The sequence below is a fragment of the Lithobates pipiens genome, unplaced genomic scaffold (genome assembly GCF_037356315.1).
Source record: "Lithobates pipiens isolate NorthernLeopardFrog02 unplaced genomic scaffold, aLitPip1_a1.2 Scaffold_23, whole genome shotgun sequence".
In the NCBI taxonomy this organism is placed as follows: Eukaryota; Metazoa; Chordata; class Amphibia; order Anura; family Ranidae; genus Lithobates; species Lithobates pipiens.
In genome coordinates, this window is record NW_027507785.1 from 330076787 (window position 1) to 330089077 (window position 12291).

Below are 12291 nucleotides of genomic sequence, written 5' to 3' on the forward strand. Positions count from 1 at the left end.
ATGTTGGAGGATTTGATATTCCAGTGTTGGATTGTAATCAGAACAGTAGAGAAAAGGTCAGGAGCAGAGTACTTTCTACTTTATGGAAGGTCATCTTGGAGGGAGTGATATCCCAATGCTGGGTGTAATCAGAAAGGTAGAAGCAAGGTCAGGAGCAGAGTATTTTCTATCTTTTGTAGGGTCATGTTGGAGGGTGTGATATTCTGGTGTTGAACATAATCAGAAAGGTAGAAAAATGGTCATGAGCATGATATGTTCTAACTTATGGAGGGTCATGTTGGAGGGTGTGATATCCCAGTGTTGAAATGTACTCAGAAAGGTAGAAAAATGGTCAGGAGCAAAGTATTTTCTACCTTATGGAGGGTCATTTTGGATGGTGTGATATCAAAGTGTTGGAATGTACTCAGAAAAGTAGAAGAAAGGTCAGAAGCAGAGTATTTTCTACCTCATGGTGGGTCATGTTGGAGGCTGTAATATCAAAATGTTGGAATGTACTCGGAATTGTAGAAAAAGGGTCAGGAGCAGAGTATTTTCTACCTTTATGGAGGGTCATGTTGGATGGTGTGATATTCCGGTGTTGAAATGTACTCTGAAAGGTAGAAAAAGGTCAGGAGCATAGTATTTTCTACCTTATGGAGGATCAAATTTAGGGTGGGATATCCTGGTGGTAACTTTAAGCGTAATCAGAAAGGTAGAGAGAAAGTCAGGAGCAGAGTATTTTGTATCTTATGAAGGGTCATGTTGGACAGTGTGATTTCCTGGTGGTGGCTATAATGAGAAGAGTAGAGAGAAGGTCAGAAGCAGAGTATTTTCTACCCTATGGAGGGCCATATTGAAGGTGGGATATCCTGGTGGTGGGTGTAATCAGAAAGGTAGAGAGAAGATCAGGAGCAAAGTATTTTCTATCTTATAGAGGGCCATGATGAAGGGAGTGATATCTCGGTAGTGGGTATACTGAGAAGGGTAGAGAGAATGTCAGGAGCAGAGTACTTTCTACCTTATGGAGGGTCACGTTGGAGGGTGTGGTATCCCGGTGATGGAATGTACTCAGAAAAGGTACAAAAAAAGTCAGGCGCAAAGTATTTTCTACCTTATGGAGGGTAATTTTGGATGGTGTGATATCAAAGTGTTGGAATGTACTCAGAAAGGTAGAAAAAAGGTCAGAAGCAGAGTATTTTCTACCTTATGGTGGGTCATGTTGGAGGCTGTAATATCAAAATGTTGGAATGTACTCGGAATGGTAGGAAAAGGGTCAAACTTAAGATGGGATATCCTGGTGGTAACTTTAAGTGTAATCAGAAAGGTAGAGAGAAAGTCAGGAGCAGGGTATTTTGTATCTTATGAAGGGTCATGTTGGACAGTCCGATATCCTGGTGGTGGGTGTACTGAGAAGGGTAGAGAGAAGGTCAGGAGCAGAGTATTTTCTACCCTATGGAGGGTCATATTGAAGGTGGGATAGCCTGGTGGTGGGTGTAATCAGAAAGGTAGAGAGAGGGTCAGGAGCAGAGTATTTTCTGTCTTATAGAGGGTCATGATGAAGGGAGTGATATCCCGGTGGTGGGTGTACTGAGAAGGGTAGAGAGAAGGTCAGGAGCAGAGTACTTTCTATCTTATAAAGGGTCATGTTGTAGGTGGGATATCCTTGTGGTGGGTGTAATCAGAAAGGTAGAGAGAGGGTCAGAAGCAGAGTATTTTCTGTCTTATGGAGGGTCATGATGAAGGGAATGATATCCCGGTGGTGGGTGTACTGAGAAGAGTAGAGAGAAGGTTGGGAGCAGAGTATTTTCTACCCTATGGAGGGCCATATTGAAGGTGAGATATCCTGGTGGTGGGTGTAATCAGAAAGGTAGAGAGGTCAGGAGCAGAGTATTTTCTGTCTTATAGAGGGTCATGATGAAGGGAGTGATATCCCGGTGGTGGGTGTACTGAGAAGGGTAGAGAGAAGGTCAGGAGCAGAGTACTTTCTATCTTATAAAGGGTCATGTTGTAGGTGGGATATCCTTGTGGTGGGTACAATGAGAAAGTTAGAGAGGTCAGGAGCAGAGTATTTTCTACCTTACGGATGGCCGTGTTGGATGATCCACTATACCATCCTCAGATCACAAGATTTATGTTTGCAGAAATCATTTTAAACAGGAATTTTGAGAATGCAAGCTTTCTGATAGTCCGCAGTCCCGAAACTTGAAGCACCCAGTAATAACATGGTTAATTCGAGCAGGATTTACAAGATGTTGCCTGCCAAGGTCCTGCGTCATTTTACTGACCCTGGAGAGCAGCCTATTACTCAATCAAGTCATTGTGCTTGGTCGCTCTGAGTCTATGTGACAGGCGAGGTGACTTGTACAATCTGTAAAGTAATAAGGAAGGATCACCCGCGATGTGTGTGCGTGGTCAGGACACACATGGACGCTACGCTATCATACTTTACTGACGTTGTGTTGTGATATTGTTTGCCAAGCCCCGCCAGCCCTAATTATTTATGCAAATCAGAAGACGGAGCAGCTCCAGATCTGATTGGGGCGAAACATGTGATTGCAACGTTGATAAAGTTGTGGGCAGACACTTGGGAGTTCCCAGATAAATGACATTTGCTTTGTACTTCTCTTCTTCTCCTCTCTCCCCCCCACAGGCACACAGAGCGTCTACTCCGAGCTCGCCGTGGTCCACCCATCGTCCCTTGTCACAGTCATTCCTAACCGGTGGGCTGGACAAGCTTCGTCCCACAACAGATTATGGTGTCGTGGAACTGTATTTAAACTGGGCTCACCCCCTGGAGATGCTCAGTTTTGCCCGAGGGGACCTCACCGTCACTTTACAACACCACGGGAGGAATCAGATACAGATCTCCGACCAACTGCCGGGAAGGATTGTACACTATGGGCGTGTCTGTGGGGAGGACAAATTTAAATTGACAGAGGAACACTTTGGTGAATGGAGCGCAGAAGATAAGACGTCTTCTCAACGGAACACTCGCTTCACAGCAGTTTGGGATCCACAGCAACCTGAGAGGTCGTCTACTGAGAGGGGCAGCGGAGAAGACCTAATTCACGGTGAGTTCTGTTCCTCTATCTAAGTGTGGTGTGGTGTGTGGTGTGTGTGGTGTGTGGTGTGTTCATATCATTCATATCAAGAGGTTTTATAGATTCTTCTCCTAGAGCAGCCATTCTCAACCAGGGTTCCTCCAGAGCCTGCTAGGGGTACCTACCTTGAGCAACCAGGGTTCCTCCAGAGCCTGCTAGGGGTACCGACCTTGAGCAACCAGGGTTCCTCCAGAGCCTGCTAGGGGTACCTACCTTGAGCAACCAGGGTTCCTCCAGAGCCTGCTAGGGGTACCTACCTTGAGCAACCAGGGTTCCTCCAGAGCCTGCTAGGGGTACCTACCTTGAGCAACCAGGGTTCCTCCAGAGCCTGCTAGGGGTACCTACCTTGAGCAACCAGGGTTCCTCCAGAGCCTGCTAGGGGTACCTTGAGCTGTGGCCGATGGACCTCTCATCTGATGGTGTCTTCACACTAGTTCCAGAGCCAATGCAAATTAGTATAGCCAGCCACGTGACACCAAAGATCTAATTAGCTGTCTGGAAGGGTGGCATTCAAATCATCAAACATTCTTCCCAATTTTTCTTTATTAACCACTTGCTTACTGGGCACTTAAACACCCCTTCCTGCCCAGACCAATTTTCAGCTTTTCGGTGCTCTCACACTTTTTGAATGACAATTACTCAGTCATGCAACACTGTACCCAAATGAATTTTTTTGTCCTTTTTTCCCCACAAATAGAGCTTTCTTTTGGTGGTATTTGATCACCTCTGGGGGTTTTTATTTATTTGCGCTATAAATGAAAAAAGACCGAAAATTTTGAAAAATAAAAACGCATATTTCTTTGTTTCTGTGTCTTTGTGAAAGTTAGAGAGTCTACAAGCTGTGGTGCGAATCGCACAAAATTGATCACATCTGATGTACTGGTGGCCTATCTCATTTCTTGTGACCCGAACAAGTCAGGAAAGTACAAATACCCCCCAAATGACCCCTTTTTGGAAAGTAGACATTCCAAGGTATTTAGTAAGAGGCATGGTGAGCTTTTTGATGTTGTCATTTTTTTCCCACAATTCTTTGCAAAATTAAGATTTTTCATATTTTTTTTTTTTTCCACAAAATTATCATTGTAATAGGTTATTTCTCTCACATGGCATGTGTATACCACAAATGACACCCCAAAATAAATTCTGCTACTCCTCCTGAGTATTACAATACCACATGTGTGGGACTTTTTCACAGCCTGGCCACATAGAGAGGCCCAGCATGCAGGGAGCGCCATCACGTGTTCTAGGAGCATAAATTACACATCTAACTTGTTGACTACTTATTACACTTTTGAAGGCCCAGGAGCACCAGGACAATGACACGTGGCACTGATGACAGATGGCACTGATACGTGGCAATGATGACACTTATACGTGGCACTGATGACACATGGCACTGATGACAGATGGCACTAATATGTGGCACTGATGACAGATGGCACTTATACGTGGCACTGATGACAGATGGCACTAATACGTGGCAATGATGACACTTATACGTGGCACTGATGACACGTGGCACTGATGACAGATGGCACTAATACGTGGCACTGATGACAGATGGCACTTATACGTGGCACTGATGACAGATGGCACTAATACGTGGCACTAATACGTGCCACGGAGGACAGATGGCACTAATACGTGGCACCGATGACGCGTGACACTGATGACAGATGGCACTGATAAGTGGCATTAATGACACGTGACACTGACAACAGATGGCACGTGACACTGACAGGTGGAACTGATGACAAATGGCACTGATACGTGGCACTGATGACAGATGGCACTAATATGTGGCACTGATGACAGATGGCACTATGTGGCACTGATGACACGTGGCACTGATGACAGATGGCACTTATACGTGGCACTGATGACAGATGGCACTGGGGACAAATGGCACTGACAACAGGTGGCACTGGGGACAGATAGAACTAACAGGTGGCACTGGGGACAGATAGCACTAACTAACTCTGTCTGTGTGAGGAGGGAGAGCGGCGCTGAGAGATGATCTCATATGTTTACATATGAGATCATCTCCCATTGGACACGCCGTTTGCGCTGTAAACGGCCGCTGTGATTGGCCGTGTACAGCGATCTGTGTTTGCCTGTCTCCGGGGGACACGGCAAACACAGAACTTCCCCGATGCGTGCCCGCGGCGGCGCGCATTGCAGAAGTAAACAACAGGACGGCCGTCATTCGGCTATAGGGCGGGCGGGAAGAGGTTAAAAGTCTTGCAATCAATAAGCATAAAATCACTATATATAAATATATACATATTTACATAAATGAAAATAAATATAGCAAATCTGCTCTCAAACAAAAAAAAAAAAAAGACTTTACAGCAAAAACATAAATCCTATTACGACTCACACCATTACACCAGACATCAAACTTGTGAGGTCAAGAAACAATCCCGCACCCATTATGCATGCAGCCCTTCTTCAAAAAGAAGATATTAACCAACACAAGCTAAGGGAGTGAAAGAAACAGAAAAAAGAAAAGAGCTCCTCACCCAGAGATGGGCAGTTCACCAAAGGCAGGTCTGATATTCCTCCACGTCCTCATCCAGACTGCCCGAGGCTCCCTGCCCTTCTCAAGACCCCGAATTTTCCCAACCTCACCCAGAATATCGTGCACCACCACCTCAACAGAGAGGACTTTCTTCCGCAGGGTAATCTGGCACCGTGCATTCCATGTGAAGTAACGGACAACTATACTAACTAAAAACAGTGTATCCAAATCAGAATCCCAGCGAGTCGGGAATGCCCCATACACCCACTCCGCATAACTCATGCGATAGAAAAAGGGGATGCCTAGAGCCCTCCCCACCCTTTTATACACCTCTGTGTTAAAGGGACAACAAACATTCTTCCCATTAATCACCAATGTAAGGGACATTCGTCCTACTGACCCCCAATGTGAGGAACATTCTTCTCACTGATCACCAATGTAAGGAACATTCTTCTCACTGATCACCAATGTAAGGAACATTCTTCTCACTGATCACCAATGTAAGGAACATTCTTCCCACTGACCACCAATGTAAGGAACATTCTTCCCACTGACCACCAATGTAAGGAACATTCTTCTCACTGATCACCAATGTAAGGAACATTCTTCTCACTGATCACCAATGTAAGGAACATTCTTCCCACTGACCACCAATGTAAGGAACATTCTTCCCACTGATCACCAATGTAAGGAACATTCTTCTCACTGATCACCAATGTAAGGAACATTCTTCTCACTGATCACCAATGTAAGGAACATTCTTCTCACTGATCACCAATGTAAGGAACATTCTTCTCACTGATCACCAATGTAAGGAACATTCTTCTCACTGATCACCAATGTAAGGAACATTCTTCTCACTGATCACCAATGTAAGGAACATTCTTCTCACTGATCACCAATGTAAGGGACATTCTTCTCACTGATCACCAATGTAAGGAACATTCTTCTCACTGATCACCAATGTAAGGGACATTCTTCTCACTGATCACCAATGTAAGGAACATTCTTCTCACTGATCACCAATGTAAGGAACATTCTTCCCACTGATCACCAATGTAAGGAACATTCTTCTCACTGATCACCAATGTAAGGAACATTCTTCTCACTGATCACCAATGTAAGGAACATTCTTCTCACTGATCACCAATGTAAGGGACATTCTTCCCACTGATCATCAATGTAAGGAACATTCTTCTCACTGATCACCAATGTAAGGAACATTCTTCTCACTGATCACCAATGTAAGGAACATTCTTCCCACTGATCACCAATGTAAGGAACATTCTTCCTACTGATCACCAATGTAAGGAACATTCTTCTCACCGATCACCAATGTAAGGAACATTCTTCTCACTGATCACCAATGTAAGGAACATTCTTCTCACTGATCACCAATGTAAGGAACATTCTTCTCACTGATCACCAATGTAAGGAACATTCTTCTCACTGATCACCAATGTAAGGAACATTCTTCCTACTGATCACCAATGTAAGGAACATTCTTCTCACTGATCACCAATGTAAGGAACATTCTTCTCACTGATCACCAATGTAAGGAACATTCTTCTCACTGATCACCAATGTAAGGAACATTCTTCTCACTGATCACCAATGTAAGGGACATTCTTCTCACTGATCACCAATGTAAGGAACATTCTTCTCACTGATCACCAATGTAAGGGACATTCTTCCCACTGATCACCAATGTAAGGAACATTCTTCTCACTGATCACCAATGTAAGGAACATTCTTCTCACTGATCACCAATGTAAGGAACATTCTTCTCACTGATCACCAATGTAAGGAACATTCTTCTCACTGATCACCAATGTAAGGAACATTCTTCTCACTGATCACCAATGTAAGGAACATTCTTCTCACTGATCACCAATGTAAGGGACATTCTTCTCACTGATCACCAATGTAAGGAACATTCTTCTCACTGATCATCAATGTAAGGAACATTCTTCTCACTGATCACCAATGTAAGGAACATTCTTCTCACTGATCACCAATGTAAGGAACATTCTTCCCACTGATCACCAATGTAAGGAACATTCTTCTCACTGATCACCAATGTAAGGAACATTCTTCTCACTGATCATCAATGTAAGGAGCATTCTGCCCACTGATCACCAATGTAAGGAACATTCTTCCCACTGATCACCAATGTAAGGGACATTCTTCTCACTGATCACCAATGTAAGGAACATTCTTCTCACTGATCACCAATGTAAGGAACATTCTTCTCACTGATCATCAATGTAAGGAACATTCTTCCCACTGATCACCAATGTAAGGAACATTCTGCCCACTGATCACCAATGTAAGGAACATTCTTCCCACTGATCACCAATGTAAGGAACATTCTGCCCACTGATCACCAATGTAAGGAACATTCTTCCCACTGATCACCAATGTAAGGAACATTCTTCTCACTGATCACCAATGTAAGGGACATTCTTCTCACTGATCACCAATGTAAGGAACATTCTTCTCACTGATCACCAATGTAAGGGACATTCTTCTCACTGATCACCAATGTAAGGAACATTCTTCCCACTGATCACCAATGTAAGGAACATTCTTCCTATTGACCCAAGAAGAACTGATATGAGAAGGGTTTTTCGGAGACCTGAAAATTATTTCGATGGTTCCTTTGGGGTAAAAAGGTTCAGAATGGCTATTCTAGGCCAACTACAGTGTATAATCCGTCATAATCGAAATGTTTAGTGTTCACTGTAAAGTAATTTTTAGAAGAGACTTTCATATTTTTACATGTTTGCAGTTGTTATTATTATACAGATTTGTAAATTCGAACCTTTATCTGCAATTATCTGTATTACGATGCATTATGATTTGTAACATTCGTTTTTTTTTTGGGTGTTTTATTTGCTCTCTTCACACCAAACTAATGTTCATGTTCTTTCGCTGGGTGAATTGCTGTGCAATTTTTTCTTTTTTAGCAATCACTTGCGGACCGCCCACCACCTTTTTTTTATACTGCAGCAGGATGGCCCCTCTGCATTGGATCCCGTACATGACATGACGTAATCCAGTCTCTCCTGGTAGGGAGTGCGCACACCACCACCCCCATCTGTGCTGCTACATCAAAAATCGGATTAGCCAATGACAGAGCCCTGTGGTTATTAACAACACAGGGCTCTGTACACGGAGCGGCGATGTGGCAAATCGGAGAGATAAAACAGTCACATCTCTTAGTAAAAACTGCACACATTGTTAGGCACACAGTTAACTCTTTGATTGCCCCTAAATGTTAACCCCTTCCCAGCCAGTGTCATTAGTACAGTGACAGTGCATAGTATTAATCACTAATCACTGTATCAGTGTCACTGGAGATGTCAGTGTCAATCAGTCAGTTCCAACCCAGCGTCAGTTAGTGTCAGATTGCCCGCCGCACTCACAGTTCCACTATAAGTCGTTGGTCGTTGATACATACAGTGCCGTAATTTGTATATGCAATAACGTTCATGCTAACCAATCAATATAGACTTATTGGAATTTATTTTAACCACTTAAGGACTGGAGGGATTTGTCCCTTAATGACCAGGCCATTTTTTTACGATACGGCACTGTGTAGCTTTAACTGACAACTGCGCAGTCGTTGTACCCAAATAAACTTTATGTCCTTTTTTTTTCCCCACAAATAGAGATTTCTTTTGGTGGTATTTGATCACCTCTGCAGTTTTTATTTTTTGTGCTATAAACATAAATAACCCGACAATTTTGAAAATATTAAAAAAATATGTTTTACTAGTGATTAGGAACAGCGATCTCTCTCCTCCTCCAGTCAGTCCCCTCCGCCATTACTAGTAAAGAAAAAAAAATAATAATAAAAATGCCATAAATCTATTTTGTAGACCATATAACTTTTGCGCAAACCAATTAATATACGCTTATTGCGATTTTTTTGACCAAAAATATGTAGAAGAAAATATATAGTGGCTTAAACTGATGAAGAAATTCTTTTTTTGCATTTTTGCAATTTCCAAAAAAAATGCAAAAATGCAAAAAAAGAATTTCTTCATCAGTTGAAGCCAATAAATATTCTTCTACATATTTTTGGTCCAAAAAATCGCAATAAGCGTATATTGATTGGTTTGCGCAAAGTTATAGCGTCTACAAATAGATTTATGGCATTTTTATTATTATTATTTTTTTCTTTACTAGTAATGGCGGTGATCAGCGATTTTTAGCGGGACTGTGACATTGCGGCGGACAGATCAGACACTTTTGACACTTTTTTTGGGACCAGTGATATTTATACAGGGATCGGTGCTATAAAAATGCACTGATTACTGTGTAAATGTCACTGGCCGGGGAAAAGGGGTTAACACTAGGGGGCGATCAAGGGGTTAAATGTGTTCCGTGGGAGGTGTTTCTAACTGTGGCGGGGGGGGGAGGGGACTGACTGGAGGAGGAGAGAGATCGCTGTTCCTAATCACTAGGAACAGACGATCACTCTGTAACTCCCCTGTCAGAACGGGGATCTGTTTGTTTACATTGGCAGATCCCTGTCAAGGTTGCCAACCGCTAGTAAATTTACTGACAGTTTGTAAAAATCTGTTTTTTTTGTTTGTTTTTTACAACTGTCAGTAAATATCAGGGGCTGATAATTTCATGCTGTGTTGACTTTTTAAGTGTAAATCAAGCTTCCATATCATGTTTATACCATTTAAACTTTCACTGTGTTTATTTTCAATAGCAGTTTTGTAATTTTTCAAGTCGCCAGTAAAAAAAATGTGCTCCGCCAGTAAATTTTCTATGTTTTGTCAGTAAAAAAAGCTGCTGGAGGTTGGCAACCCTGACCCCCCCCCCCCCCCCCCGTTCTGGCTCTCTGTGGAGTGATCGCGGACGGTCGGTGTGTGCGCGCTCCCACTGTGTATCTTTTGCACTAAGGGGCGTACACCTACGGCAATTTGCGTATAATGACGGCGGCTGGTCAGCAAGTGGTTAACAAAGACATGTAGCAGAATACATTTTGGCCTAAATTTTTGAAAAAATTTATTTTTTATTTTTTGATTGGATATATTTAATAGCAAAAAGTAAAAAAAAATATATATTTTGTTTTGTTTTTCAATTTATATAATAAAAAAAGAATCAAAAAAATGCAGCGGTGATCAAATACCATCAAAAGAAACCTCTATTTTTGTGAAAAAAAAATTATATAAATTTGGGTACAGTGTTGCATGACTGCACAATTGTCAGTTAACCACTTCAATACAGGGCATTTTCACCCCCTTCCTGCCCAGGCCAATTTTTAGTTTTCAGCGCTGTCGCACTTTTGAATGACAATTGGGCGGTCGTGCGAGGCTGTACCCAAACAAAACTGATGTCCTTTTTTTCCCCCCACAAATAGAGCTCGAGTGATATTTGATCACCTCTGCGTTTTTTTTATTTTTTGCGCCATAAACAAAAGAAAAGCGACAATTTTGAAAAAAATAAAATAAAAACACAATATTTTTTACTTTTTGCTAAAATAAATATCCCAATTTTTTGTAAAAAAAACGATTTTTTTTCCCTCAGTTTAGGCCGATACGTATTCTACATATTTTGGTAAAAAAAAAATTGCAATAAGCGTATATTGGTTGGTTTAGCGCAAAAGTTATGCCCTATACACACGGTACAGAAATTCAGACGGATAAGGTCCGGTTGGATTATATTGTCGGAAAATCCGATCGTGCGTGGGCTCTATCGGACTTTTTCCTGTCGGAAACTCCGGCGGAAAAAATTTGAAAACAGGATCTCAAATTTTACGACAAAAAAGAAAAAAAATCAGATCTGACTTTTTCCGATCGTTTGTAGAGAATTCCGATCGGACAAAGTGCCACGCATGCTCGGATCAAATTACGAGACCAAAGCTATTGGCTACTGGCCTCAACGTAGTCCCGTTATAACGAACGAACGGCGTCATGTTCCCGAACGATCGGATTTTCCGACAACTTTGTCCGACTGTGTGTACGCAACACCAGTTTCCGACAAAATCCGTCGGAAAAAATCTGACGGATTTTGTGGTCAGTATTTCTGACCGTGTGTACAAGGGCATTAGAGTGTCTACAAAATATGGGATAGATTTATGGCATTTTTTTTTTCACTAGTAATAACGGCGATCTGCGTATTTTTTTTTTTCGTGACCGTGATGTTGCGACGGACATATCGGACACTTTTGACGCATTTTTGGGACCATTCACATTTATACAGCGATCAGTGCTATAAAATTGCACTGATTACTGTGTAAATGTGACTGGCAGGAAAGGGGTTAACACTAGGGGGCGATTGAGGGGTTAATTATGTTTCCTAGGGAGTGATTCTAACTGTAGGGGGACTCACAAGGGGAGGAGACCGATCGCTGTTCCTCTGTACTGGGAACACACCATCGGTCTCCTCTCACCTGACAGGACATGGATCTGTGTGTTTACGCATACACAGATCCACGGTCCTGCTGTGTTCACGGGCAATCGCGGCCACCAGGCACGCCCACCAGGCCCCGAGCAACGCGCTCGCCCCCTAGACGGGCCAGGGATATCGGACACTTTTGGGACCATTCACATTTATACAGCAATCAGTGCTATAAAATTGCACTGATTACTGTGTAAATGTGACTGGCAGGGAAGGAGTTAACACTAGGGGGGGGCGATCGAGGGCTTAATTATGTTTCCTAGGGAG

At 42.7% G+C, this 12291-nt stretch overlaps 1 protein-coding gene across 1 annotated transcript in view; it reads left to right on the forward strand.

The window, feature by feature from the left end:
* Positions 1-12291, forward strand: part of ARTN (artemin) — a 93116-nt gene that overhangs the window by 12582 nt on the left and 68243 nt on the right. Inside the window, exon 2 of the mRNA XM_077450705.1 lies at positions 2630-3050. Within this exon, the coding sequence (XP_077306831.1) occupies positions 2777-3050 (274 nt within the window). The 5' untranslated portion in view covers positions 2630-2776. The remainder of the gene's footprint in view (positions 1-2629; positions 3051-12291) is intronic.